This window comes from Panthera pardus, unplaced genomic scaffold (genome assembly GCF_024362965.1).
Source record: "Panthera pardus isolate Hobbes unplaced genomic scaffold, ASM2436296v1 HiC_scaffold_13, whole genome shotgun sequence".
In the NCBI taxonomy this organism is placed as follows: domain Eukaryota; kingdom Metazoa; phylum Chordata; class Mammalia; order Carnivora; family Felidae; genus Panthera; species Panthera pardus.
The window spans coordinates 199,542,423-199,570,249 of NW_026526688.1; the positions used below are offsets into that span (position 1 = coordinate 199,542,423).

Genomic DNA, 27,827 nt, shown 5'->3' on the forward strand with positions numbered 1-27,827 from the left:
AGACAGAGCATGAATGGGGGAGGGGCAGAGAGAGAGGGAGACACAGAATCCGAAGCAGGCTCCAGGCCCTGAGCAGTCAGCACAGAGCCCGACGCGGGGCTCGAACTCACGGACCGTGAGATCGTGACCTGAGCCGAAGGCGGACGCTTAACCGACTGAGCCACCCAGGCGCCCCACGACTCACCCTTCTTTAGCACACCCCACATCCAACTGACTCTGCCTTCTGTCTAGTCCAGAGCGGAGCCACTTTCGCCACCCCTGCTCTCGCGCCTGGTTGTAGCCACCACACCTCTTGTCAGATCACCAAGACGGCCGGCCCCCTGGTCCCCCTGAAACCGCCTTCCCCTGCTGTGATCTAGTCTCAACCCCCGGCCAGAGTGATACTTTAAAAACATACCACATGACACTAATTTTTAAGATGCACATTTTAAACGTGCTTTCCCAGCCTGGAAGTTGCGATGCATCGTAATTTAATTGGCAGCGATTTTTTTTTCCCTTAGCGATACTTAAAATGATTGTGCACCTTACAATCTCCAGCACGTCAGGTTTGCTAAAAGACCCTGTCACGTTGTGTCACTTCTGTGCTCCAAACCCCCAGTGGCTTCTCCTTTCGTGTGTAAAGCCGGTGTCCTCACAGTGCCCTACGAGGCCCTGCATGTCAGGACCTGGCTTCCCTGTCACCTGCTCATTTCCGTCCCCCGCTCCCCGGCTCATTTTGCTCCGGCCACACTGGCCTTCTTCTCCTCCAGCTGACGGGCCTGCTCTTGCCTTGCTGTGTCTGCAAGAAGTCTTTGTTCCCATGTCACCCTCACACGAGGCCACCCTCACAATGAGACCTACCCCGACTGTGTTTTTTAAAATGGCGGTGCTCCCCTCCCTCTGCACTACATCATTTGCCTGAAGTGCTAGCTTTAGAACCCCCCTGCCTGTAAGCCCACCCTGTTTGTGGGAGGGCACTACAAAACCCTTAGCATGTACCGGGCATGTCCTGACTGCTGGCTCCTTTCCCCTTTCTCTCCTTAGTAAATAAACGTTTGAAACAGAGAGTAAACTTGTCCAAAGCCACAAAATTACCTGTAGCAGTGACGAGGGTCAGCACTCTAGCTCACGGAGGCTAGAGCCTGCTTCGGATTCTCTCTCTCTCTCTCTCTCTCTCTCTCTCTCTCTCTCTCTCTCTCTCCCTCTCTCTCTCTCTCCCCCTCCCCTGCTCGCATTCTGTCTCTCAAAAAGAAACATTAAAATAATTTTATAAAAAAGGAGCTCTTATAAAGGATGTATGTTTAAAACAATAAAAAACCTTAGCAGAAGGAATTACTAGCTGTTAAAACAGGACGCAGGGAAAAAAGACAACAGATAAAAAAAGGCATATACTTTCATGAATGAAAATTCTAGCGATGGAAGCAGATATTTAATGGATGAGTCAGTTAAATGGCAGATTCAACACGGCTGACGGGGCAGGGTGTGAAATGTTAGAAGATAGATGCGAGAATGAGGTCCAGAATGCAGGGCAGAGAGGGGACATAGGACAGGGACGGAGGGACGTGGGCACCAGAAGGATAATGTCCCACAGGAGCTTTCTCATGGGATCCTAGAAAGAGAGGATGGAGAGAATGAAGGAGAGGAAGTGCTCAAAGCGACAGTGGATAAGAGACTTCCAGAACTGGTGGCAGACATGAATTCTAAGGTCAAGGAAATACTGCTTAGGTTTGTGGAGTCAGGAACGTCTGTAAAGAAAATTAAATCCACAAAAGGAATAGGTATACAATACACAACTTTGAAAGCAGTAGAGAAAAGGAAATAAGAATATCGACAAAAGGAACATTAATGGTTCAAAAACAAGGAGTTTAGAAAATAGGACAGAACAGCGGAATTGCATTTGTCCTATTCTGGAGGAAGGAAAGTTGAGCTTTGTACTGACAGGTTAAGTGTGTAAGGTCGGGATGAAGTCTCCGCATGTGAGAGAGACAGGACTAGCCCCTCACATGCAGGAGCCGCCTGGGACCCACGGGCCTGGGTCTCCTGTTGAACCACGTCACAGAACATCAACATTGGACAAGGCCACTCTGTGACCGGGAAGGATGGGGACAAAGTGAGACCAGCTCGTAAGCGTGTCTGAACGCAGGTAACACGTGAACATTGCCGGAGCCACAGAAATGACCAACCGTGCCCCTATCCTGGCTGAGATGACTGAGGGCTGCTTCTTCCGCAATGACAACCTTGTCCTCCTTCTAAAAAAAATTTTTTTAATGTTTATTCATTTTTTAGAGAGACAGAGACAGAGTGTGAGCAGGGGAGGGCAGAGAGAAAGGGAGACACAGAATCTGAAGCAGGCTCCAGGCTCTGAGCTGTCAGCACAGAGCCCGATGCGGGGCTGGAACCCATGAACCGTGAGATCATGACCTGAGCCAAAGTCGGACGCTTAACCCACCGAGCCACCCGGGGACCCCAGATTGCCCTCCTTTTAGGAAGGACTTACAGAGATGCCCCATCACTGCATGACCCCTTTCAACAGCACCCAATCCAGAGCAAGGCTCCACTACCTTGAACCCTCCAAAGCCTAAATCCTACAGTCAGGCCTAACACCCTCTACCTGAGAGGTCTCCCGTGTCCCCGTGGTGCACCTTCTCCCTCCCTGCACTGAGCCATAACCCAGCTCGTTAACCACAGCTGTGCTCCTGGAGACTGCTCAGTCAGTCCCATTAAAAGGCAAATAGAAGGGGAGGGGGTGAACAATGCAAAGGAAATTCATGGCAACTAGAAACCACAAGATAGTAGAAATAAGTCCAAGTATACCATTAGTCACAATGAATAGTAACAAATTCGTATAAGTTGCAGAGAAACCTTCCCCACGCTACATGACAGTATGAGATTCACCTACAGCATCATGACACCAAAAGTTATATACCAGGCAAATACCAACCAAGAGAAAGTTGACAAACTCTACATTAGGCAGAAAGCGTTCTTGAGGGATAAAGAGGGTCATTATATAACGTAAAAGAAACAATTCCTCAGGAAAATGCATTAGGCAAAATTTGACTGAATTAAAAGGAAAAATGAACAGATGGAAATCATGATGGAATATTCTAACACCTCATCTCACAGAACATGATAGACTGATCAGATGACAAATCAGGCCATAAAAATAAGATCTAAACCACACAATCGATGACCTGTGTGGCTCCTATGTAGGTTTTTGTGGATGATATGACTGTCTCCATTGTTAAATGTGTATTTGAGAGAGAGGGAGGGAGAGAAAGGGGCAGAGGGAGAGGGGGACAGAGGATTCGAAGTGGGCTCTGTGCTAACAGCAGAGAGCCCAATGCAGGGCTCAAACTCACAAACTGTGAGATTATGACCTGAGCTGAAGTTCGATGCCTAACTGACTCAGCCACTCAGGCACCCCGTGACTGTCTCCACTGAGAAGCCCAAAGAATCTGCAAACAATTACAACTATTCAGATTGCTCAGTAAACTTCCCAGATACAAAACCAGCATCCCAAACCAGTATGTTTCCCATATACCAGCAGCACCCAGTGATAACATAAACAAGGATCCCCTTCCAAATAAAAGCCGTAGGGTCCCTAAAAATATATCTGACCAATGTGTATAAAAGCTTAATGGAGAAGTTTATAAAATGTCATTGGAGGCTTAAAGTAAGACTGAGAAGAAATGCCGTGTTTTTGAATGGGAAAACTCGATCTTGGGAAGACGGTCATCCGCTCCAAATTAATCTATAAATTCAGTTCAACTACAAGAAAATCCAAAAAGCTTTTTTCCCCAAACTTGATCAACTGATGCTAAAATTCATAGGAGAGGAAAAACAACCAGGAATAGTTAAGACAGTTTTGTGTAAGAATATGGGAGGACTTGCCTGGCTGTGAAGTCTTGCTGTAAGCAACAGCGATTAAAGCAGTGTGGTACTGGGACGCCTGGGTGGCTTGGTCAGTTAAGCGTCTGACTTTGGCTCAGGTCATGATCTCACGGTTTGTGAGTTCAAGCCCCGCATCGGGCTCTGTGCTGACAGCTCAGAGCCTGGAGCCTGTTTCGGATTCTGTGTCTCCCTCTCTCTCTGCCCCTCCCCTGTTCATGCTCTGTCTCTCTCGGTCTCAAAAATAAATAAACGTTAAAAAAAAAAAATTTAACAACAACAACAAAAAAAAAGCAGTGTGGTACTGATGCAGAAATAAAGAGACTCATAACAAAACAGAGAGCCTAGAATGACATTTGTGTGTGTATGGAAACTATGTAAGACGAGGTGGCACGACAGACCAGTCATAAAAAGACAAATTAGGTAATAAATGGTGCTGGCACAATTAGTATCCATTTATGCAGAAAAAAAAAATTGGATCCCTTCTTCAAACCGCAGGAAATGAATGTTAAATTAGCTTTAAGATTTAAATGCAAATAAGAAACTTTAAAAATCTCTAGAAGGAACGGTGAGGGGAATTTTTAATGAAATCAGGGGAGAAAAGGACCTTTGAGACAAGAAACAAAAGGCATGTTCCAACAAAGCAGTGATGGGTGAAGTGACCGTGAGTTGACCCCTGTTCCTCTGTGCTGGGCCTAGGTGTGGATGGAGGAGTGGACCCTGTCCACCGTGCTGCAGACGCACCTGCGAGATGGCCATGAGAGCATCGTCCACCAAGTCTTGGGCCGATTTGGTGGCCTCAGTGAAGAGTGAGTACAGCTTTCTGCAGGGTGGGGGCCTGTGTGATCCATGCTAGGCTTCAGTGTTCTCATCTGCAAAGGGGACAAGTTAACCGTCCCCTGCCATTCTTACTGCGTGGTCTGGACACCAGCCGAACTGTAAACGTAAACGTGGAAAAGAGTGATAGGGTGCCACGGATAAAGGCGTGGAGTCAGAAATGTTCTGGGCAAATGACTTACCGTTTCTTGCCCTCAATTTCCTCACCTATAAAATGGGCTAATCACACCTGCTTTGTAGAGCTGTCTTTGATAGGAACTTTTTAAACACTTTTTTTGGAGGTATAATTCACATACATTATTTTAAGTGTACAATTCAGTGATTTTTGGTAAATTGACAAGAGTTCTGCACCTATGACCATGAGCAAAATTTAGAACGTTTCCATCACTTAAAAAAAAAAAACAAAAAACTCTTTGTGCCCACTTTCCATCACTCTCAATTTATTATTAAATGTATATCCTAGTCTGTTTTTTCTGTAGCTATTAGTGTAATACCATATTTTCATCTTACTCTAAAATATTTTTCCTTGTTTTCTATGAGAATAATTATTCTGTTAAAACTATTTTTACTAGTTGCCAGCCTTTTCCAGGAAACTAGTTTGTGTATACATCAAGAAGTAGGGGGATAACTATCTTATTGGATAATACAGGGGAAGGAGATGACAACACACAGGAAAATTCTGTGAGCCCTGCTAAGATAATAGGGAGCAACTGCAAGATTTGCCTAGCCTGAAAACCTGTGTCTTTTAAGTGTACTAATATTTGGTCCATTTATATTTAATGTAAATCTTAATGCTGATATATTTGGATTTTTAATCTGTCACCTTACTATTTATTTTGTTTGTTCTCCCTGCTCTGTGTTCCTTTCTCTCTCCTTTCTTACCTTCCTTTGGGTTAGGTGTTATTATTATTATTATTGTTATTATTAATCATCTTAATTTATCTCTCTTTTGGCATGTTAGTTATGTATTCTTTTACTGTGCTTTTAATGGTTAAACATTTTTAAGTTTTTGCTGTGCCAAAATCTGATGTACATTAATATATTCCTTCTTCTGGGCAGTGTGACACCTTAGAACACCTTAATTCCATTTATTCCTCCCTCATAGATTATGCTTTTCTTAGTGGGTATCTTACTTCTCTATTTTCAAGCCTGTGAGATATTATAATTATTGTTTTATGCAGTCAGTATTTCTTTTTTTTTAAATGATTTATTTATTTTTGAGACAGAGAGAGACAGAGCATGAGCAGGGGAGGGGCAGAGAGAGAGGGAGACCCAAAATCCAAAGCAGGCTCCAGGCTCCGAGCTATCAGCACAGAGCCTGACGCGGGGCTTGAACTCACAGACTGCGAGATCATGACCTGAGCCAGACTTGGTCACCCAACCAACTGAGCCACCCAGGCACCCCAACGGTCAGTATTTCTTTAGATTTGCTCACATATTTACCGTTTCAGTTGCTCTTGATTGTTTCCTGTGTCTTTATTTCAGATCTGCTGGTGACAGATTCTCTTAGGTTTTGTTTGTCTGAAAAGGTCTATCTCATCTTCCTTTTTGAGGAATGTTTTCAGTGGGTATAGAATCCTAATTTGGTTTTTCTTTTTCTAAATACTTTTAAGGATAATCTTTTGTCTTCTGATTTCAATAATTTCTGGCTGCTTTTAAGATGTCCTTTTGTTCTTTGCTTTTCATTGGTGTATTATGATATATCTAACCATGCATGTGGTTTTCGTGGGCATTTCTTGTTTGTGTAATAAATCTATAGTGCTTCTTAAGCCTTCTCTGATTTGCAGTCTTTCATCAGTTTTATAGCCATTTCAGTTTTATACCCATCAGTTTCTCAGCCATCATATCTTTAAATATTCCTTTTGCCTATTCTTTCCCTACTTTTCTGGGGCTCCGCTTCTACATTTTATTAGAACTTTTTGCCTTATCTCACATACATCTTACATACTGTCCTTTATTTTTCATTCTTTTGTTCTCTGTGGTTCAGTTCTAGACACTTATTTTGAGCTAGCATCCCATCCACGCTCTCTCGAACAATGTCTTATCTGCTGTTAAGTCCATCTACTGTTTTTCAGTTCTAGAATTTCCATTTGATTCTTTTCACAGCTTTCACTTGTTTCTTGAAACTCTTCACTTATTTAATTTATTAGACATATTCATCATAATTGTTGTGAAGGTTTTGTCTGATTAGCCCAACAGCCAGTATCTTTTGGGTATGTTTCTATTGTCTGTTTTTTCTCTTTATTTTTGGTCAGTTCGTATCTGTTTGCAAGTCTGATTATTTTCATCGAATGCTAGACGCTGTTGCTCAAAGTTTAACATTTTGACAATTTAAGATAATTTTGATAACTTAAGAGATAATTTAAGATTTTGAATGATGGGATCTTCCTCCAGAGAGGATTTATCTTACTTCTAGCAGGGATTTCTCATAGTGGCAGGTCTGCTACCCCAGTTTTGAATTTAGTGGATTCAAAATTAAGCCTCTGTGAGGGATGATTCCTTACTCTTAGGACAAGAGCCCCCAGCTGAAAAGCCTGGAGTGTTTGCCTGGTCTCTCCTCCTTGGTAGGCTGACTGCCCCCACTCTGTTCAGCTTTTCAGGCTGTCAGAAAATACCAAACGCTGGGCCTGTCTGCTAGACTATCATTTTTCACTTGAGTCATTGAGATGGGAACTCAGAAACAGCCCACAATTTCAGTTTGGGATGTGTTGGTTTGGAAAATTAATATAAGAAATTCATGTGGATGTGTACTGAAGAAAGCTGCATAAATGCATCAGAAACTTGGGGCAGGATGTGATAAAGTTGAAAACACGAATCAAAGAACAAATGACTGAATATAGGTGAGAATACCCATGTCAAATGGAGAATAGGCAACATGAGATCGGATAATTCCAACCTCCCTCCTTCTGGAGGGGCTCCCTGTGGAGCATGATTACTTGAGGCATTTCTTGGTAGTTCAACGTATTAGGGTCGTCCAGAGACACAGAACCAACCGGAGAAATATATGTAGACCGAGAGGTCCCAAGATCTGCAGTTGGCAAGCTGCAGACCCAGGAGAGACCATGGTATATTTTCACTCCTGAGTCTGAAGTCTTGACACCCCAGAAGAGCTGGTATCTCAGTTCAAGTCCAAAGGCAGGGAAAAAAAAAAAAACAAACCCATGTTCTAGGCCAATGCAACCCATAGAAGGGTCAGCCTTTTCTGATCTTCAGGATTTCCACTGATTGGATGAGGCCCACCCACATCAGAAAGGGTGGTCTGCTTTACACAGCCCACTGATCCAAATGTTCATCTTATCCAGAAACACCCAGAATAATGTTTGGTTAGATGTCCAGGCGCCTTGTGAACATTCCAGCTGGCAAAGTTAACCGTCACCCTCAGTGAAGCCAACAGCACTGACTCCCGGCCCCCTGCCTGCTTTCCTCAAAGGTCCACGTGGTACATCCTACAGGGACACGACCTGCTGCTGTGCTCAGCCCTGCGGAGGCTGGCTCTCCGGGGCAGCGCCATCACCACCCTGACCCACATGAGACTTGCCGGGAAGAAGAGTCTTCTCCAGGAACTGCGTGAGCAGCACGCCCTTGAGCAGGGCTCCTCCCAGTGTCTGGACGAGCATCAGTGGCAGCTGCTCAGAGCCTTGGTGAGATCGGCATGTCAGGCCCTACCCGTCCCAGCCAGGCTGTGCCGGGTCCGGGTTCGGCCGTGTTTGCCGGAGCCCAAATCCCGCCACGCCTATTATCGCACGGGGGGTGGGATGATGGCAGCCTCCCGTGGGGGCGCCCCGTGTGCCCGAGGGCTTTAGTGCATGCCGTATCGAGAATTGTGCTAAATATGCAGGTGGAATCACAAAACAGATACATACGGTCGCCATCAGGGTGCTGGGAGAAAGGGGCTTCTCCGTTTCAACAAATGGGAAGAAAGGATTTGGAAATTGCCGGGCTGGGATCTCAACCCAAGCAGGCTGACTGCAGGGCTCATGGAGTCACCGAGCTATTGGAGCAGCTGGCGTTTTGACCACTAGTGGGGGACGAGCTCACAGTGACTGTCACTCTCCCCAGGAGCGTGCAGCGGGAAGCAGGCAGGACTGGCCCTCCTCCTTCTGACTCCCCTCCCCTCCTTCTCTAATTCCGATTTCCATAACGAAGGGCAGTCCCAGGACCCTCCCCTGGCTTCCATGACGTCCCGGACTGTGCTCAGACTCAGATCTAGCTTCAGAACGTAGGTCTGCTGTGTGACTTTTACAAAGTTACTTAGTGTCTCTGAGCCTCTGTGTCCCCGTCACTCCTAGCGTTCAGGCCTCACAGTATTTTGGAAGAACGAGGAAGTTCTCGTACGTGTGAGGGGCCACAAGGGGGCACTGGGCACACCGTTGGTGCTCAATAAATGCTTGGGGGATTCTTGAACAGACGCCCCGGCTCACCCATCGGTGGCTTTGCGAGCCCAGAGGTCCCCACTTTCTGCCCCTTCTCAGTCCCTCCCCCACCCCTCCTGGGGCCCTGGGCTGGGCCAGCCCACATCCCAGTCCTGGCCCTGGCCGCGGCTTCTGTGCAGCGTGGGCTCCTCCCTCTCCCGTCCCTTCCAGGAGGCGCGAGTCGTGGAGGAGGCCAGCAGGCTGGAGGACGAGGCGCAGCAGATGCGGCTGCAGCTCCAGCAGCAGCTCCTGGCCGAGGCCCAGGAGGTGGGGGGGCTCCTGCAGGAGCACACGGAGAGAGCCATCGGGCAGGCCCTGCTGGCCCACGCGCGGAATGCGGCCACCAAGAGCCGGGCCAAGGACTGGGACGACTTCAAGGTGCGAGCCAACCCCCGGCCCCGTGGCCCCGGGAGGCAAGAGGGACTGGGGTGGGCTGGGCAGGCAGGGGGAAGGGTGTGGACGGGGCAGCAGCCTGGGACACCGGCCCCGCGGTGCCCTGTCCAGCAGCCTCGGGCCTGGCAGAAATCACCTGGCTTCTCCGAGCCCCCTCTTCGTCCTCCACGAGCGGGAATCGCCTCCCCCACAGGACGGCGGGGTTTCCCGCCTGTAACGTTATTCTGAGCACTGGCCCGGCCCTTCCAGTAGCTCTGAGAGGGACGTGGGCTCAGCCAGAGCTGCCCGGCCGGTCAGTGGCAGACACAGGATCCAGAGACAGCCTCTGCCAGAGAGAGACAGGCGTGAGCCTCTCCTGCCTCTGGCTGCCTCGGGGAACACGAGGCCTTGCAGAGTTGACCCTGACAGCTGAGTGCAGCTAAAACCAGCTCGGCTTGGGTGGGCGGGGGTGTCCTGCTTGAACTGACCCCAACCATGAGCCCTAGGGAGACAGATGACAGCGGTGTGCTCGTAAGCCTACCTGAGTGCCTCGCTGGCCGCGTCTCAGCAGGCTCTGCCCACAACCTTGCCCAGAAAGGATCCTTTCCTTCCCTTTGTTCAGATGGGAAAACTGAGGTTCATCACGGGCAAAGGACATGGTTAAAGACTCCCAGGCTTAGGAAGTGGCCGAGTGGGACTGGACCCCAGTCTTCCCCGCACAGCGTGGACACACTCTGCCTCCCCCGGGGCCGCCTCCCGGGCTCAGACCATAAGGAAAGGCAAGAAACCTCCGCTTGCTACAGACACCGTACTTATATGCACAGCAAAGAGAGGGGACCCACGTTGCTGAGACACCCCCCTCGCTCCACATAGCTCATGTCTGCTGCCCGCCATCCAGACATCAGGGCCGGGCCCGGTTTGTGGTGTTGGGAAGGGTCACCTCCTTTCCGTAAAAGTCTACAGCTCCTCCCGGATAGATGGTCGCGGCATGAAATTGCAGTGAAACGTGAACGTGGCGTCCCTTCCCAAAGGGAGCCTGAGTCAGGATAGGGGAGGAGTGCTCCCCACACACACCGCTACGAGAAAGAACAGGTGTTCAGTTTCTGGAAGAATGTCCCAGTCGCGGGGCTTCTTGGCAGGTGCTGGGCTGGCGATCCAGGCAGGCAAGCGCTCTCCGTGGGACTTGCATCGGCCGGACACAGAGGGGAGTGAACAGCGCCCCCCTGTGGCAGGAAGACAGGAGGACAGAGGCCTGATGGTGCCGGTGGCTCGGCTGACTTGGGAGGGAGGTGGAGAAGAGGGGCTTCCTGTCTCCGGGCTCCGGCTCCGTGAGCTAAATGAAAGCGAAGGAAGGGCGCAGCCATCGGAGGCAGTTCCTGCAGGAAGTTCGAGGCCAGGTCGGGGGGCCTTGGAGGCATGGAGTCAGAACCCCTCCGTGAGGGTGCTGAGGTCAGCAGAGGGGAGGGGAAGAGGGCACCGGCTCTGTGAGCGATGAGCGGGGTCGTGGGAGCTCCAGGCGGCTCAGACCGGCTCCACCACCCGCTCCGCCTCCCCCGCCTCCACGCACCCCTGCACGTCTCCCACGGCGCCATGACATAGCGCAGCTCCAGGAACGTATCGTAAACAACCGCGCAGCAGTAACCGCTCAGCAATAAGTGGGTATTTTTTCTTGCCCAAAGCCTGGAACCATCTGATAGATGTTTGTTGAGACGGGGGCCTCTGGCGTCTGACTTCTCTGACCTTTGGCCCATCATCTTGGGAAGTGAATGGCGGTGACTTGGCCAGGGCACGGCCAGCACGTGCCTGATGGTGGGGCATCTCAGCCTCCGCTTTGGGTCTGAAGGTATATCGCTTAAGATTGCCTGTTTCTGCAGGTAACAAAAAGACATGCTCAAATGGCAAAAAAATAGACGTTGTTCAGCCCACAGAACAAGAAATGTGCAAGTAGGTGATTCCAGGCTGGCACAGAGGCTGCGAGCAAGGACCGGGCTCTTTCTTCCTGATTCACCATTCTTGACGTCAGTTCGCTCCCTCGTAGTCTCAAAATGGCCACTGCCTTTCCAGACGTCAGATCTGCATTCCAGGCAGGAAAAAGAAGACAGCAAAATCTTTCACCCATATCCTAAGCTTTGCCTTAATGTTTGTAAAGGGAAGGTCTCCCAACAGATTTTTTTTTTAATGTTTTTATTTTATTTTGGAGAGAGAGAGAGAGTGTGAGTGGGGGAGGGGCTGAGAGAGAGGGAGACACACACAGGATCCGAAGCAGGCTCCAGGCTCCGAGCTGTCAGCACAGAGCCCGACACGGGGCTGGAACCCATGAACCATGAGATTATGACCTGAGCCGAAGTCAGATGTTCAGCCGACTGAGCCACCCAGGTGCCCCCCCGACAGATTTTCCCTAACACTGGGTCTCGCTGGCCAGAACCGGTCATACGGCCGTCCCCAGAGCACCCCTGACCAAGGACATAAGATCACCGAGACAGGCTTAAGCCACCCACCCACCCATGCTCTGCCCGCTGCCCCACCAGTCAAGGTCGGGCGTGGTAGAAGCCAAGAACCAGGACGCGGGTGGGGGACCGCGCGTGACTTTGCTGTGTCTTCCCCCTCCTGCCGCAGAGAGTGCTGACGGAGGCGGCCGTGGAGAGCGTCTACGTGACCAGTGCTGGCGTCGGCCGGCTCGTGCGGGCATATTACCAGCACATCGGGAGGGTCATGCAGGACCACGAGGAGAGAAGGCTGCAGCACCTGAAGACCCTGCAGGGTAACGGCCCCCTCCTCAGGGAAGCCCCGCACACAGCAGGCCAGACGTGCTCCTGCTTTGGGACGCAATGGCACGTCAGACCCTCCGAACGTTACTGGGGCGGTTTGGTTGATTGATTGATTGCCTGCTCCCTCCCCCTAAAATAGGCTTTTAAAAAGCCACCTAGAGGACCATACGGTATAAGAGGATTTTTAAAAAGTAGATGAATCAGGGGGCGCCTGGGGGGCTCAGTCGGTTAAGCGTCCAGCTTTGACTCGGGTCATGATCTCACGGTTCATGGGTTCGAGCCCCGCGTTGGGCTCTGTGCTGACAGCGCGGAGCCTGGAGCCTGCTTCGGATCCTGTGTCTCCCTCTCTCTCTGCCCCTCCCCTGCTTGTGCTCTGTCTCTCTCTCTCAAAAATAAATAAAAAACGTTAAAAAAATTTTTTTTAAAAAAAGTAGATGAATCAGGACAAGGATAGGACAGTGAGATGGGGTTCAGGTGAGGTCATGATCTGGGACATAAGCCATCAGATCTCTACCTAATGGTGACACGGTTTTGACTCTGGGCTTCCTAGTGGCCAAAGGGATGGGAACTTCATCAGTTACAGCTGTGCAGTGACAGCAAGTGAGAACAGATCAGTGGCCCTGATGTTCCTAAGACCCAGAGAGTTTCCCCCATGTGCCCTTACAAGAGGCCACCCGGGTGACAGAATGGACAACATCCACAAAGCCAGCAACAATACGTGTATAATAATAGACACAAGCCAGTTTCCTCGAGGCCTCTGCTTGTAATGTCCCTCCCTGCATCCGGGACTTCAGAACAGCATAGAACCCCACGTTCTCAGATGGGTTTTGCCTGGATTTCCCAGAGCTGGAACCGATTCCTTGACCAACGATGGGCAGCAGGTCCTGGACGCAGTCTTCTGGGGATATCAGTCCTCTCAGTAAGCACAGCAGGTGCCTTTTCTTCCCTTGTCCTGGGGACTTTGAATCCCAGACTCAAAATCTGGACACCTGCCTGGAAATCTGCCCAATGACTCCAGATGGTCTCTGTCAGCAGGAGACAGACAGATGGTCACCGCAGGGCGTTCGGGAGCCAGGGCCTTCCCTTCCCTCTCTAGGCCTCGGTTTCCCCATCTGTGAGGCTAGGGCTGGGCTCACCCTCCACGCATCCTCTCAGCTCAGATTTCCTGTTTCCCTGACACCCCGGCTCTCATGCGAGGATTTCCCAGGAAATACATTGAAATGATACAACTTAGCTGACCACATAAGCTCCTTCTGCTTCGTTCAGTGCTCCTTCTTTTTTTTTTTAGGAGTCCTAGAATGCCACATCACCCAGGTTAGAGACCATCCAGGTTAAACCTGTGTGTTCTAGAAAGCTCCGGCCCAACCGGACTTCGCCCGGAAAGCACCCACATGGGAGCGGCCGGCTGCACACCCACAGCACCGCCTGTCGAACGCTTTGTTCTTTCTGCTCTGAATTTTCACCCGTGGTGGCCTCTCTGCAGTGGAATCTTTCTTCTTCTACACCTTTGCTCCTGGCACTCTCAAGAAAGTGGGGTCTGAGCAGTTGTAGGGAGAGCAGGGGTCACCTTCCTCCGGGGGCGCAGGGTCCTTGACGGAAGCCTCGCTTTCTCACGCACGCGGAGCCTTTCCCAGGGGCAGCGCGGGTGCTGCGTAAGTGGCCCACGATTTGAGAGCGCGTCTCCTGCCGATCTCTGTGCCCGGCCCCACCCCCGACCTGGCTCAGAGGCCAGCCCCAAGCATGCCCCTTGACCTTGTGTGCTAAATGGTCTAGGTGAGAGAACGGAGAATTGCAAGCTGCGGACAAAGCAGGGATTCGGAGACCCTTCGCCGGGGAGCAAGGCGGTGAATGGATCTGGTGGAGCCTGCAAGGCCGTCCACCAGAGGTGAGCTCGCCCCCTCTGTCCTGTGCGCCCTCCTCCCCTGCCATGAGTCTGCTCCGTGCAGTCAGCGTCCGATGGTGCGTGCACGTGGCTGCCAGAGTGGAGGCCCCCGTGCCTCGGTCGGGCTCCCTGCTCGACACGCGGCCCCCAGGATGGGGCCTGGCACACGGGAACGAGCGAGTTCGGGTGGGTGGGGTGGGATCCCCCCGTGCACGGGGGCTGGGAGCAGGCTGTTCACCCTGGAAGTGACCCCAGAAAGCACCGTGAGGGAGCAGGGAGGTGAGGCCCCCAGCTGGTTCCCGCTGCTGGCTTGACAACAGCCAGCTACGTGGCCCACGCTTCTGCGGACCTGAGGTCCCCGCGGCGGGTGCTGGTTTTGTGGGTCTCCCACGGCCCAGCTCGAGGTGTCGGCCCGGTGGGCTCTTGACGAGGCTCTGGGGAGAATCTTCCCAGGTTTGCCCAGGTCGCCGGCACAACGCGGGTCCCTGTAGAACTGAGGTCCCCTTGCTTTGTGGCTGTCGGCTGGGGGCCACCCGGCCTCTAGAGGCCTCTCTTTGGTTGTCACTCGTGGTCCCTGCGTCTCGATGCTTGAAGTCCTCTGCCTTCCTCTTCCACCTCATCTGACTCCATTTGGAGAAACTTCTCTGCTTGTAAGCGTTGTGGTGATTGAGACCCACGTGGATAGTCCAGGAGAATCTCCGAATCCTAAAGTCGATAACCCTAACCCAGCCTGCAGAGACCCGGCTACCACGTACCGTAACGTCTTCACGGGTCCAGGGATTAGGGCAAGGCCACCTGTGGGGGCACCGTGTGGCCTACCGCAATGGAGAAGAAGCAAACCAACCCTGTGGCCGTGCAGCCTGTCCATGGCAACTGAGGCCCAATCCCGCTCTGGACCTTCTGGGAGACTGTATAAAATTCAACTTCCAATTATGTCAACAAGGGGTGCGAAAGATAGGGGATTTGTCTGCCAAGCCCTGTTCCGCACGGGTTGAGGGTCTGCCCTGGGGGTGTTATGTCACCAGCACTTCCGGCCCCTGAGCTGGCCAGACACGCCCCCGTGGCCAGAGAAGGCACTGAGACACAGACACAGACACAGGTGTTTGGCGGAAGAAGCCACTGGCCTGTGTGGAAACTGTCCACCCAAGTGTGGACAGCCGCCCAGCACGCCCCTGTAAGCACCGATTGTTTGCTGGGCCCCAAGCTAGCCACTGGGGACAATGCCTGTCACCCCAGAGCTCACAGCCTGGAGGGAGAGACGGACAGGGGAACAGCAATAAATCTGTGCGGGTGCTCTCGTGGGGGAGGGGAGGGGCGCTGAAGGACGACAGGTGACGGTCCCTTGTCTAGGCGGAGGCGTCCCGGCGGCTGGAAGCAGCAGACAGCCACGGCCCTGCAGGATGGAGGCGTGGGCTCCATGCGCGGCCTCAGAGTAGATTCCAGCCCCTCCTCGGACGGCTGGAAACAAAAACCACAGGGTCCCCTGGATCGGACTGAGTCCTGCACACGCTGTCCATAAATCCTCCGACGGCCGTTGGCAGTGGTCAGGAAACGTCCCGCCATCCCGCGCCTACGTGCCACCTGGCCCTGACGGTCGGATATCCACCTGACTCGGGCCCGGCAGCTCTCAGACGTGGGGGGGCATCATCTCACTTGGTTCTCCTCCCGAGCGTGCAGATGCCAGGCCCCCCACCTGGACACTCAGACTCGGGGGCTTCTTTGCGGGGGGACCCAGGAATCTGAGCTGTTACCCCACTCCTCCTCTCCAGGGATTCTGATGGATGGAGCCCAGGGGCTTCACCTGGACCCCAGTGACCCAAGAGGAGGGGCCTCAGCCGCCCCCAGTCCGACCTCCCCGCCAGGTTTACGGGAGATGGAAGCAAAGCCCCGTGGGGGTGCGGGTGCGTGACCGACTCTCGCTGTGACTTAGAGGCTCATACGTGGCTGTTGGTGCCCTTTCCTCCGTGCCCGTCCGCTCACAGTTTCTGGTGAAGGTCCGCCAGGGCTCCTGGGGACAGAGCCATGTAGCGAGAACGGATCGTTGATTTCAAAGAACGTTACGAGACTAAGCGCGTGAAGCAATTCTCGGTCCGAGGGCGAACTCCACACTGCATCCCCGGGGAGCAGTGGGATCGTGGGAGAGCCCGGCTGAGGGGTGCCAGGTGACGCGGCGGTGGACTGGCCACACGCGGGCTAGGTCCCTTCACGCCCCGAGCCTCAGGCTCCCCATCTGTGAAGTGGGGTGACGGTAGCTCCTGGCTCACAGGGCGTTACCGTCAGGACCCACAGAGACTGCGGCGCCCACAGCAGGGCCGGCCCGCGGCCAGTGCCCCACGCCTGATGTCCTTCACCACCAGCACAATTGTCACTGCTGTGCCTTCTGCACGGTGCGCAGTGCGGCTTGAAACAGTTGTGCAGTCGGGACTCTTTCAGGAGGGATGCTTTTTTAAACACCCACTTCCATAACCAAATAGGAGTCCAAAAGGAAAGGGTTTATGACCCGTCCAGGTGACTCAGATCCTACAGTAGGGCATCCTCTCCTTCCGGAAGGTGCCAGAGGATCAGCAGTGCCGAAGGGGGTCATGCTCGGGCCAGAGCACCACATGGCTGTCCCTCCGCAGGCAGGATTGTCTGCCCCTCGGCCGCTCTCTAGTCCCATGTCCTTGTACCGCCCCTCCCGGCTTAGAGCTGTGGCCTCTGGCCTCCCGTCTTGTCCTGTGTCTACGTGTAGCCAGGGCATCGCGTAAACACAGGCGGCTGTGTCTCAGTCTCCCCTGGACCCTTTCGTGGATCTCCGGGCTGTGCGGGGGGAAGCCCCACTCCGACCCCACCCCCGGATAGCGTTCTCACTGCCTGGCAGGCCCATTAGCCAAGTCCATGGTGGGGAGCGGGCAGGCAGTCAGGGTGGCAGCCGAGAGTGACCAGGACTGTTGGCAGAACGGGTACAGGACAGGCTGCTCACAGCAAGAAGCCGCCTGGCCGCTGAATGGGGGCCCCTAGGAGATTTGTGCATGTCCTCATCCCTGGAGCCTGTGCGTGTGACCTGTGTGTGCGTGTCCTAATCCCTGAAGCCCGTGCATGTGACCTGTGTGTGTGTGTCCTAATCCCTGGAGCCCGTGCGCGTGACCTATGTAGAGGAAAGATCTTTGCAGATATCATTAAGTGAAAGATCTTGAGAAGAGATCATGCTGGGTTATTCCAGCGGGCCCCAAATCCAAGGGCAGGTGGGGTGGAGGGAGATTTGGTCACACACAGAGAAGCCCATGTGGAGACAGAAGCAGGAATGGGGACGGTGCGGACGTATGCCAGGGATCACCGGGAGCCACCCGGAGCTGGGACAGGCAGGGAGTGGGCTCTCCTCTAGAACCTTTGGAGGGAAAGAAACCCTGCTGACCCCTTGATCGAAGCCTTCTGGCCTCCAGAGCCATGAGAGAATAGATTTCTGTTGTCTTAAGCACCCCCTCCCCCGCCTCAGCTTGTGGTCCTTTGTTAGAACAGCTCCAGGAAACCAATGCAGCCTCCTCGAGGGTGTGGGGGAGGCTGTACTGTAGAACACTGACCTCATCTGTATCAATTATTTGTTCCGCATCTATCCTCTACCCGAGTTCAAAGTGGAGCTTCGTGAAGTCAGGGACTGTGAGTCTCTTGTTCGCACCTGTATCTTCAAAACACAGGACAGCACCTGGCAGGCCAGGGATGTGTTTATGTATACATGAAGTTGTACACGGATGGATGGATGAGTGATGGGGTTTTGCAGGATGAATAGGAGTTTGCCAGGCAACTACAAAGAAGAGGGGAAAGCTATGACTGGCAGGCAGAGGAGCATGAAGCGAAAGCAAGGTGCAATTCTGTGCCTGCAGGTAAACTCCGTGAACAGCTCCCTGTTGACACTAAACGTGGCTTCTGCAGCTGTAGGAACTCACAGAAGATTGGAAAGAAAGAGGCAAAGGGCCGTTAGGAAAACAAGGTGGATGGGATGGGATGTTCCTGTTTGCTGAGGGCCTGAGGAAGGTCAGCCAAGGAAGGAGGGGATTCAGGGTAGCGGGGAGGCAAGGTGAAAGCAAGTGGGGGCTGTCTCCTGGTCAGGGACCCTGCTGCCGCCCCCGCTCGGAGCTGTGCCACCCAGAGTAACGGGCCCCCGTCTTCAGGGGGGCCCCAGTCGTCTCCCCGCCATTGAGCCAGAGGAGAAGTGAGCTCTTCCCTGCACGTGGCTCGGATGCTGCAGGCTAGGAGATGAGCATCCCGTTGCACGTTTTCCATAAGGATGGGTAGCTGGTGGGTCTCTGGCCCTTTCAGGGGAATGCGCCCCCACCCCTGAGTTGAGATGATTTTCATGCCGTCCAGTCACTGGGCAGCTGCGGGACCCCAAGGATGCCCCCGCCCCCTCTGAGCGGCTCCTGCCCTGAATGTTCTACCCTTTGTCCTGCTCGTATCACTGAGGACCCAGCGGGATCCGAACGAAAAACGCGCACGCGGGATTCTGCAAAGTCGCGAGCGTGACTCATGTTTATGATGAGTCAGCCCCCCCCCGCCCCCCCCCCGCCCAGGTGGAGGGACTCCAGCTGTGGCCGCTGTCACAGGCCGTGCAGCCACCGTAAATCCTGCCGGCCAAGGCCATTCCTCTCTCTGGGCTCCACGGGCCCAAGGACGGCTTCCGCTCCCCAGTTCCCACGACTCAGCAGCCTCCGGGGGCACGTCTGTGCTGGGTCTCTGGTTAACCCGCCGCCGGCTGGGGCGGCGCTGATGGCCTTCGTTCCTTCTGCCAGGATGGCGGCACAGCAGAAAAAGTTTCTGGCCCAGTTCACTGCGCACCAGCGGATCCGCCTGGATGCTTGGAAGCAGAAGGCAAGGGCTATGGATCATCTGGAAGCCCAGCTGGAGACCCAGCTACAGGTACGAGTGTCGGAAAAGCGCCTTCACGGAGCGGGCCGGGGTTTAGGGAGGAACAGGAGCAGCAAAAGGCCACTCTCGTGACCACAGGTCGCGGCAAAAAGACCTTGGCCCTGGCTGAGTCTCGCTGGCTGACGGCTTGGCCGTGAGCCTTGGGGGCGGGCAGCGCTGTGCTGATTCCTGAGCAGCTTCGGGGGGCCAGGCCCTGCGCCCCGATCGTCTCCCCGCCGTTGAGCCGGAGGAGAAGTGAGCTCTTCCCTGCACGTGGCTCGCCATCACATGGGCCTCTCAGAGTCACGGAGGCAGTGCGGCTGGTGACCGAGGCCTGCACTTTCCCTGGGACACACGGGCGGCTCAGCCCTTGTGAAATGAAGTGGGTAGCTCATCATGGGGAAGTCTCATAAAGTGCGGTTACGAAAACAAAGTGGCAGGGCGCCTGGGTGGCTCAGTCGGTTAAGCGTCCGACTTCGGCTCAGGTCACGATCTCACGGTCCGTGGGTTCGAGCCCCGTGTCGGGCTCTGTGCCGACAGCTCGGAGCCTGGAGCCTGCTTCGGATTCTGTGTCTCCCTCACTCTCTGCTCCTCCCCTGCTCACGCTCTGTCTCTATCAAAAATAAATAAACATTAAAAAAAACTAAAATAGGGACATCTGGGTAGCTCAGTCGGTTGAGCGTCCAGCTTCGTCTCAGGTCATGATCTCGTGGTTCCTGAGTTCAAGCCCTGCATCAGGCTCTGTGCTGACAGCTCGGAGCCTGGAGCCTGCTTCGGATTCTGTGTCTCCCTCCTCTCTGCCCCTAACCCACTCGCATTCTGTCTCTGTCTCTCTCAAAAATAAAGAAACATTAAAAAAAAAAAAATTTTTTTAAAGCAAAGTGGGTGCCTTAAAAAAAAAAAAATCAGATATTCCAGAATGGAAGCACTTAACAGAGTGTTGGCCCGGTCAGAGTAGTCCCCACCGGTGTGGCAGCGACAGGTGAGAGCCAGGGTGGTTAATGCTCGTTCCCTGAGCGTCTGTCCTGACACGGAACCAAGAGCGTTACACACGCCATCTGACCTCGTCGTCCCATAACTGAGGACAAGGTCACTGTCGTACTCCAGGTACAGGTGGGGACACTGCAGCTCTGAGAGCTGAAGTCACCGTCTAGTGTCACGCAGCTAATAAGTCACGGAATCCAGGTCGGTGGTTAAGCCACAGCGTCGGCAGCTAAGAGCTCAGACTCTGAAGTCGGGCGGAAGCGGGTGCCGTGTCCCTCTCTGAGCCCTCACCTCTGCACGCTTCTCTGTAAAATGGGGCTCCCTGGCTGGCGTGAGTGAGGACGGACAGTTCCCTGGCAGGAGCCGGAAAGTGCTGGTTCCTGTGCTCACACACGCGTCCGCCCTGCTCCTGCCGTCTCTGGGTTCTTCTTGGAGACCCGTCTGCCGCCAGGGATGCGGGGCCATCAGCCACCCTGGAGAGGGCGTCAGCCTCACTGTGGTGCAGAGGCGGGACGGGGCAGAGGGGGACCCAGCTGACCCTCCGTCCTTGCATCCAGGAGGCCGAGCAGAGCTTTGTCTCAGAGCTGGCGGCATTGGCCCGGGTGCCCCTCGCCGAAAGCAGACCGTTTTCAAGCAAGCGTGGCTCGTCAGGTAAGTCGCGGAAGGCGGTGCACAGCAGCGGGAGTATGGATTCCAGTCCCGTGTCCGCCACTAACCATCTGTGTGGCCTCGGGCACCGTGCTTACCCTCTCCGGGCTTTTGTGTCCTTGCCCATCAACGAGCGGACTCACTTAGCCCCAGGGCCGCCTTGCTCTCCCGCGTTCAGTACTTTGGATTCTGAGGTCTGCACCTCACCACCCGGGCCTCTGTGTCCCCGACTTACAGACGGGGGTGATTAGCCCTTGGCCCCCTGCCGGCGGCAACTACTGTGACCTCACAGTGGTGTAGCCGGCTGACGGGATAGAGACAGGGGTGTGTGTGAGAACACAGGGCTCTCTTAAAACAACGCTGCTCTGTCAGGGTCCTTCTGCTTCGGAAGCTCGGGTCAGCTGGGCGTGGCAGAGACCCAGCGGGAGCCTGGCAGGCCTGTGTTCGAATCCCAGCTCCATAACGTAACGGCTGTGTGAGCTTGGGAAAGCACGTCACCTCCCCGGGCCTCAGTTTCCCTACAAGTTAAATGGGTGTAATCGCAGAAAGCACAGAGTGTCTCCTTGGCCGCGGACGTCCTCAGCAGATGCCCGGCTGGGTCGGGGTGAGGCCGAGGGGAGCTGTCACGTGCTTGACGTCACCCTATGTCTGGGTTTATGTGTCTTCTGCAGAGAAGCCTGTAAGGACGAGAAGGAAGAAGCCCCCACCCCGGGAGAAAGGGAACCCGGGGGGCCCCACCGACGATGACCCTGCAGCAGGGGGCCACCCCACGGGATCACTCAGGTACGGGGGCAGGGGCCGGCTTATTGCCAGTGGATGCGTATTGACTGCTTACAGTCCGGGCAGGAAAACAGGCGCCTTTCTCGGAGGTGTTAGCCACAGGGTCCCAGAAATGATGGACGATGGCGGGAGCTGTTGATATGCCTGTCACTGCTACTATTCGTGTCCAGTTTGGCCGGGTCGGCCACGACCTAGCTCCGCGTCCTGCCAGCACCCGGCCTGAACGGTCCCCGCCTTGCCAGGCCCCCACTGGCTGCAGACACTTTGGGGTCTGCAGTAGGGTCATTGCGTTCCGGTGTGCCCAGTCATCTGAGTGGGGGGTTGCCTTTACCCCGTGGCCCTCAGGTGACCACCCCCCCCCCACACCCAACAGAGGGAAACCGGAGGCCGTGTTTGTCTCTGGACAACCCCAGTTAAAGGGGGTGGGGCTGTTTTGATGGCCTGTCACTGCCTTTTCGTCTGATCAGATTGGATGAGTTCTTGCCTCTGGACAGATCTGGACTCACGTTGTGACCACTGCATTGCTTCCTTGTTTTAAGCAGCAAAAGGCTGAACCAGCAGGAGAATGAAGCTGGCGACGGCGAGAGCCCCAAGAAGCCGCTAAAGGAAAGAAGCCATCCGTAGGTTACGGTTTGGGTCGGGGCCGATGTGGAAGATCCAGCTGGAATAATGCCACCTGCCCGCCCCAGCCGGCTGGGACGGGGAGGGCCACCGGGGGGCTGGATGGACAGACGGACAGGCTGAGAAGTGCCTAGAAGGCCTGACTGAGCATGGCAGACCCTGCCGCCTGTGGCATGAAAACCCCGTGTCCGAACCCTGCCTCCAGTTTTCTCTTTCTCTTTGGCTTGGAGACGTGCCTCCCTTCCTCAGGGACCTCTTTGGCCCTGGATCTCTGAACCCCACCCCCACCCCCACCCTGCCTGCCCAGCATGAGGCTGCCTCCAGCCTCGGGGACCCCCTGCTCCCCAGACTCTCCATGGAGTTCTGCTGGGAATGCGGGGGTCTCCGGGCGGGGCTGGCGTTTCCTGGCCTGAAGCCTTTTCTCCGTCTCTTTCTAAAAACTGTTTTTAATGTTTATTCATTTTTGAGAGAGACAGAGACAGAGCGTGAGCAGGGGAGAGGCAGAGAGAGAGGGAGACACAGAATCCGAAGCAGGCTCCAGGCTCCGGGCTGTCAGCAGAGAGCCCGACACGGGGCTGGAACCCACGAACCACGAGATCATGACCTGAGCTGAAGTCAGACACGTACCCAGCTGAGCCACCCAGGCACGTCTTTTTCTCCAATTCTGTCATCCTTGTTCTCATGTCCCATGAGATGTGTCCCACGCACCGTGTCCCCTGCATCTGGCCGCAGGGTTCTCATCTGGACTGATCCCCATGTTTGGCTGAACCAGCAGCTAGTGCCTGGTCACCTTGGAGGTTGTCTCAGGGCCCCAGGACCCTGACACAGACCACGGAACCCCTGACCTGCAGGCCTACGTCACCCACCCTGGGGACCTGAGGCCTGACTGGTACCTAATGACACCTACAGCGGTATCTTCTGTGGGCGGCCCCACTCAGCCCTCAGACTTCCCCTGGGAGGGGACAAGCCGTTCTGCCAGATGGCAATTCCCCCTCAGGAGACGTGTTCCCCAGGGGCACTGCTGCTCCCAGTGGGCAGGGACAGTATCCAGGAGCTTCCAGACTGGCCACACTTAAACCACTGCCGGGAGAGGTCTTTCCCACTGGGAATGAAAATTACTCTTCTCATTGAAATCAGGGATTCTCAAACCCGGCACTGTGGACATTTTGGGTGAGCTGTGTTTGGGGGTGGGGGCCGTCCCGTGCCTTGCGCGATGTTTAGGGACATCCCTGGCCTCCACTGACCAGATGCCAGGAACCCTCCCCAGTTGTGACAACCAGACATGTGTTCAGACGTGGCCCGATGTCCCCTGAGTCAAAGTGTGCCAGTACCTGGTGAGCCCAGAACATAGTGGGCTTCGGGAGATTTCTGAACCGTTTGTGGGCTGAATTTTTATTTCTTAAAATCTAAATTAGATTCTGTTAGGAAGGAGTAGCTCTGAGACAGAAGAAGTCTCCCACGGCAGTTCCCTGGTTGGTTGAGGATGTTCCCCATCAGAGCGACTGGTCAGCAGGCGGGATTTCCAGAGTTAACCGCCAGCTCCCTCTTGTGGCTGAATAAAGCATTTCATTATTCTGCTGAGTCCCGTAACAGGCGGTGGTTTCCTTCTTGCCGCGTTTTGAGAACCCGGTTTACATAGAAACCACTTTTGTCACGTGGGCCCTCTGCACAGAGGCATTCTGGAGTTGGGAGTGTCTGCTTTGGTAACTTGATTTTGGTAAATCCAGACCCCCCCCCCCTCCCCCAGCAGCACCGGGATCTCTGAAAGATCGAAGGCCATCTCAGCTTCCGCAGACCTTGCGTGAAAGTTATTCTGCTTCACGAGCGTAGCCTCCTCGGCCCAAGGGACTGTGTCACATGCCAGTGCTTCTGGGCCCTTCCTCGGCCCTGCTGCCCCACTACTGTGCTTGGCGCAGTTAGGGGCCCGTGATTCCGGAAAGGCTGTGGACTCTCTGTTTTCATCCCATTGCAGACCGACTCTGCCAGCTACAGCTCTGGGACGCCCGGGGCCGGGCTGTGCAAACACAGCACATGCTCCATGCAGGGGAGACCGAGGACACACTGCGACCCCCCTCCTCCACTGGGTTCCCGTCCCCACGTGCATTATGGGCTGTGGGTTGTTACAGAGATAGGAGGTGGCGCTGGTGGGGACGACGAGTGACGATCCAATGAGAAGACTCTAGATGCCTTCTTTTACACACACCCACCCTCTGGTCTGAGCTCAGCTGCGAGGAGAAAGGCCGTAGACGCTCCGAGCACCTCTCTGGCCAGCCTGGTGTCTGTCCTGTCCTTACCTTGGCTGCTGACCTAGACGCTGCCACAGATGACTCCTAACTGCCCTGCCCCAGCCTCCTGGTCTACACGTTCCAAAAACGCACATCTGACTCACGAGCTTCTGCGGTATTCTTTGCTCTAAGGAGAAAAAGGAAATCTTTAACAAGGACCACGGAACCCCGCGAGGTCCGGTCTCAGCCACGCAGCCTGTCTCCTCTCATGGACTCATACGTGCCCGCCCCTGCCTGCCACTGGGCTTTTGCACAGGACTTTGCTGCTGCCGCCCGGAACAGTTCTACCCACCTCCCGTCCCCTTTGCCTCCCGAGTCTATAATCATCATCCACGTCCCAACAGCAGGACTTAACGTCTTCAAGAGCCTTCCCTGCACCCCTCTGACGAGACTGGACACTCCTCTGGGGCCCTTAGCACTGTGTATTTTACTGCTGGGATGGGGAGGGTAATAAATAGCATCCCTTTCTTTCCCATCCACATTTGGAACCAGTTGAGATACAGGCAAAGCGGTCAGATGCAGATCTGTCCCTGCAAATGCGCATCATCGGGGCTCACGCTTTGTGCCACAGAGAGTCACGACCACATGCACTTTGGTCCAGAGACCAGCTCCCGGGGGGGGTGCGGAGATCTGACACTCAGGCTGGGGGAGCAGCCTTCTCCGGTCCGCGCACTAACCAAAGCGGCCAAGCAAACTCGGGGGCCAGAACGCGTTAGGCAGTGCTGGGGATGTCAGAAAATGGTTGGGGCTTTACGGGCAGGGGGCAAATGGGTATGAGGAGACCTTCGCTGTTCTGTCTCACTTTTTACAGTCCGTGTGCAGTGTGGGTGCAAAAATAGACCAGCCAAGGTAGCGGGGCTAGGCCAGCCCTTATGGGACCCAGAGCCCGCTTAAATTTTAGGAGTTGCCAGCTTGCTGGCTTTACGTTGGTACTTTGAAACTGACTACAGTGGAAATTAGCAAGCACAGCAGACTGGGGCTCCCAGCCCAGCCCAGCCCCGTGCTCCACATTTAGCCGTGCCACCTCGGGACCACTGCGTCAGAAGACCCACACACTACGGTCACCTGATTCACAAGAAAGCCACCGCTGCAGCTTAATGAGAGAAGGGATAGTCTTTTCCATTAATGGTGCCGGCTCAATGGGATATCATATGGGAAAATGTGAGTCTTGGGCCCTCCTTTTCCTTAGACACAAGGATTAGTGAACGATGGACCGTATACCCGAACGTGGCAAGATAAAACAAAATTTCTGGAAAGAGACTTAGAAGACGGGACAGCAGAATAATCCCCCCTCCAAGATGTCCGCATCCTAATTCCCGGAGCCCGGGGCTAGGCGATGACATGGCAGAGGGGAGCACGAAAGAGAAGCATGTGCCTCACAAGGAATGTTCCAGCACAGCCTCCAAGACTTAAGGCTCGTCTGTCTCGCACCGCCCGGACCCGTGACTGCCGCTTGGACGTGCTGGGGAACATTGTGTGGGACAGTGGGTGGTGGGGAACCTCAGCCGGTTACGCAGCTGGACAGCAGCCCCTCCAGGGGCGGCCTTAGAGAGAAGATTTCTGCTTGCGTTTCTGGGTGGGCTGGGGTGGGGGGTGATGGATGCCAGAGACGAAGTGCTCTCCCGAGAGCGGGACGAGTAGCTTGCGGCTGCCAACTTTACTTATCTGGAAGTTTCTTTGCTGCCCTTTAATAGTCTGAATGAGCCGAGGACAAACGTCAAAAGGCCTTACCCTCCATTCTTGACCTTCCGTTTATTTAGCCTTGTTTCAAGAAAATCCACGGCAGGCTGTGAGCCAACACCATGTGGGACCTTAACCAAGGTCCAACAGACCTTGGGGGCAGAGGGAGAATACACTAAAACCAGTAAGTAGATGCAGGACCATCAAAGGCATCCTGCCTTGAACGGTAGTAAGGGTTAGAGGTTAGGAGCAAGGAGCTTTGTACTTTGAGCCAAACCGCATGGGTCCTGGATTCGAATCCTGGCTCTGCCTCTTCCTCCCCGTGTGACCTTGGACATGTCACTGAACGCTCTGGGACTCATCTGTGAAAGGGGGGTAGTAATAGAGCCTACCTCGCAGAGTACCCAACATGTGGCCACTGTCACATGAAAGAGCAGACCTAGGCCGGCCGACTAGCGACTGTGTCCCCGACATGGCCGCAGAAAGAGGTTCCGGCTCAAACCTCAGACCACGCCTCCTCCCCTTGCGTAACTTATGTTTTCTAAGAAAGCAGGCTACCGATTGATGCATTCTTCCGAAGTCTGAGGTGGGAGGAAGGGGAGTGTGAGAGGCGTGGAAAGCGTGAGTAGAAGAGGGAGGGCTTCTCTCAGGTAGGGGCCAGAGGCAGGAGCCCTCAACCCTGTCCAGGCTTAGAATGACCTGGGAGCATTTCACCCCTCCCCAAACCAATTAAATCAGAGTCTCTGGGGATGGTGTTTGGTGCTAGGTATTTATATAGCACAGCAAGGCTGACAGCCAATGGTTAATAGGTGACCAGTGAGAAACGTTCTGTATACGCTGAGGCCAAACATGTTAGAGACCCTCAGACCCAGTGGTTCTTAAACTTCAGGTGCATCAGAATCTCCTGGAAGACTTGTTCAAACACAGGTTGCTGAGCCCCACCCCCAGAGTTCCTGACTCAGTGGGTCTGTGACCACCAGGCCCAACATTTGCATTTTTAGCAAGTTCCAGATGATGCTGATAATTGCTAATGTGGGACCACACCTCGGCAGCCATTGTTCTATCCTTTCCCAGCCAATCGGCTGAGGCCACGACCCTTCCCCAGCCAATCGGCTGAGGCCACGACCCTTCTCCAGCCAATCGGCTAAGGCCATGATCCCTATAAAACCTTTGTGCTTTTGAAACTCGCTCTCTCTCCCCGGCATCTCACCGCTGTGACGGTGCAGGTAGGGGATTGAGCTCGAGCTAGCTCGAATAAAGGCTCTTTTGCTTTTGCATCGGACTTGGCTCCCTGGTGGTCTTTGGGGGTCACGAATTCTGGGCATAACACCACACAGATACTGCCTGCATTGTCACCACCACCATCACTGTCATCAATCGTCACCACCACTGTCACTACGACTAAAGGCAAATTGGAATAAGCAATTTGCCTGAGTGTTTCCTTCTCAAGAATGTGCATCTGCTCATGGGACCCGGAGTGAAGAAACGTGATGTTTACGAGGTTGGAACTCCCAGTCTGAGGCAGACCCTCAACCTATATGAAGAGAGGGCACCAGGGAGGCTTGGAGACAACGGACGTGTGCTCTCAGCCCATGTCACAGAAGCCACCCACCACGGCCTCAGGATCTGAGCCCGACCATCCACACCTCGTGACTGGCTCCCTCTCTTTCCTCCTCTGCTCCTTCAGTGTCTACAGGAGCGAGTCCTGGGAAGCAACCTACACTCCAGTCATCACGAGGAGGGACCACTGGGGCATTTGCACCCAACTGAACAGTCACCCTTCAATGAAAACACACCAGTGGGGCCAACG

The 27,827-nt window shown here is 54.1% G+C and overlaps 1 protein-coding gene across 5 annotated transcripts in view; it reads left to right on the forward strand.

The window, feature by feature from the left end:
* The window catches only part of EVC (EvC ciliary complex subunit 1), a 74,701-nt gene extending 51,068 nt beyond the window's left edge, over positions 1-23,633 (forward strand). For 4 of the 5 annotated variants that reach the window (XM_019453738.2, XM_053901702.1, XM_053901704.1 and 1 more), the window contains 9 exons: positions 4,567-4,676; positions 8,135-8,345; positions 9,288-9,494; positions 12,105-12,249; positions 14,030-14,141; positions 18,905-19,031; positions 20,561-20,654; positions 21,323-21,434; positions 21,971-23,633. In XM_019453738.2, the coding sequence (XP_019309283.2) occupies positions 4,567-4,676; positions 8,135-8,345; positions 9,288-9,494; positions 12,105-12,249; positions 14,030-14,141; positions 18,905-19,031; positions 20,561-20,654; positions 21,323-21,434; positions 21,971-22,055 (1,203 nt within the window). In that variant the 3' untranslated portion in view covers positions 22,056-23,633. The remainder of the gene's footprint in view (positions 1-4,566; positions 4,677-8,134; positions 8,346-9,287; positions 9,495-12,104; positions 12,250-14,029; positions 14,142-18,904; positions 19,032-20,560; positions 20,655-21,322; positions 21,435-21,970) is intronic. The other variant, XM_053901703.1, reaches the window with a different exon arrangement.
* The last annotated feature ends 4,194 nt before the right edge of the window (positions 23,634-27,827 follow it).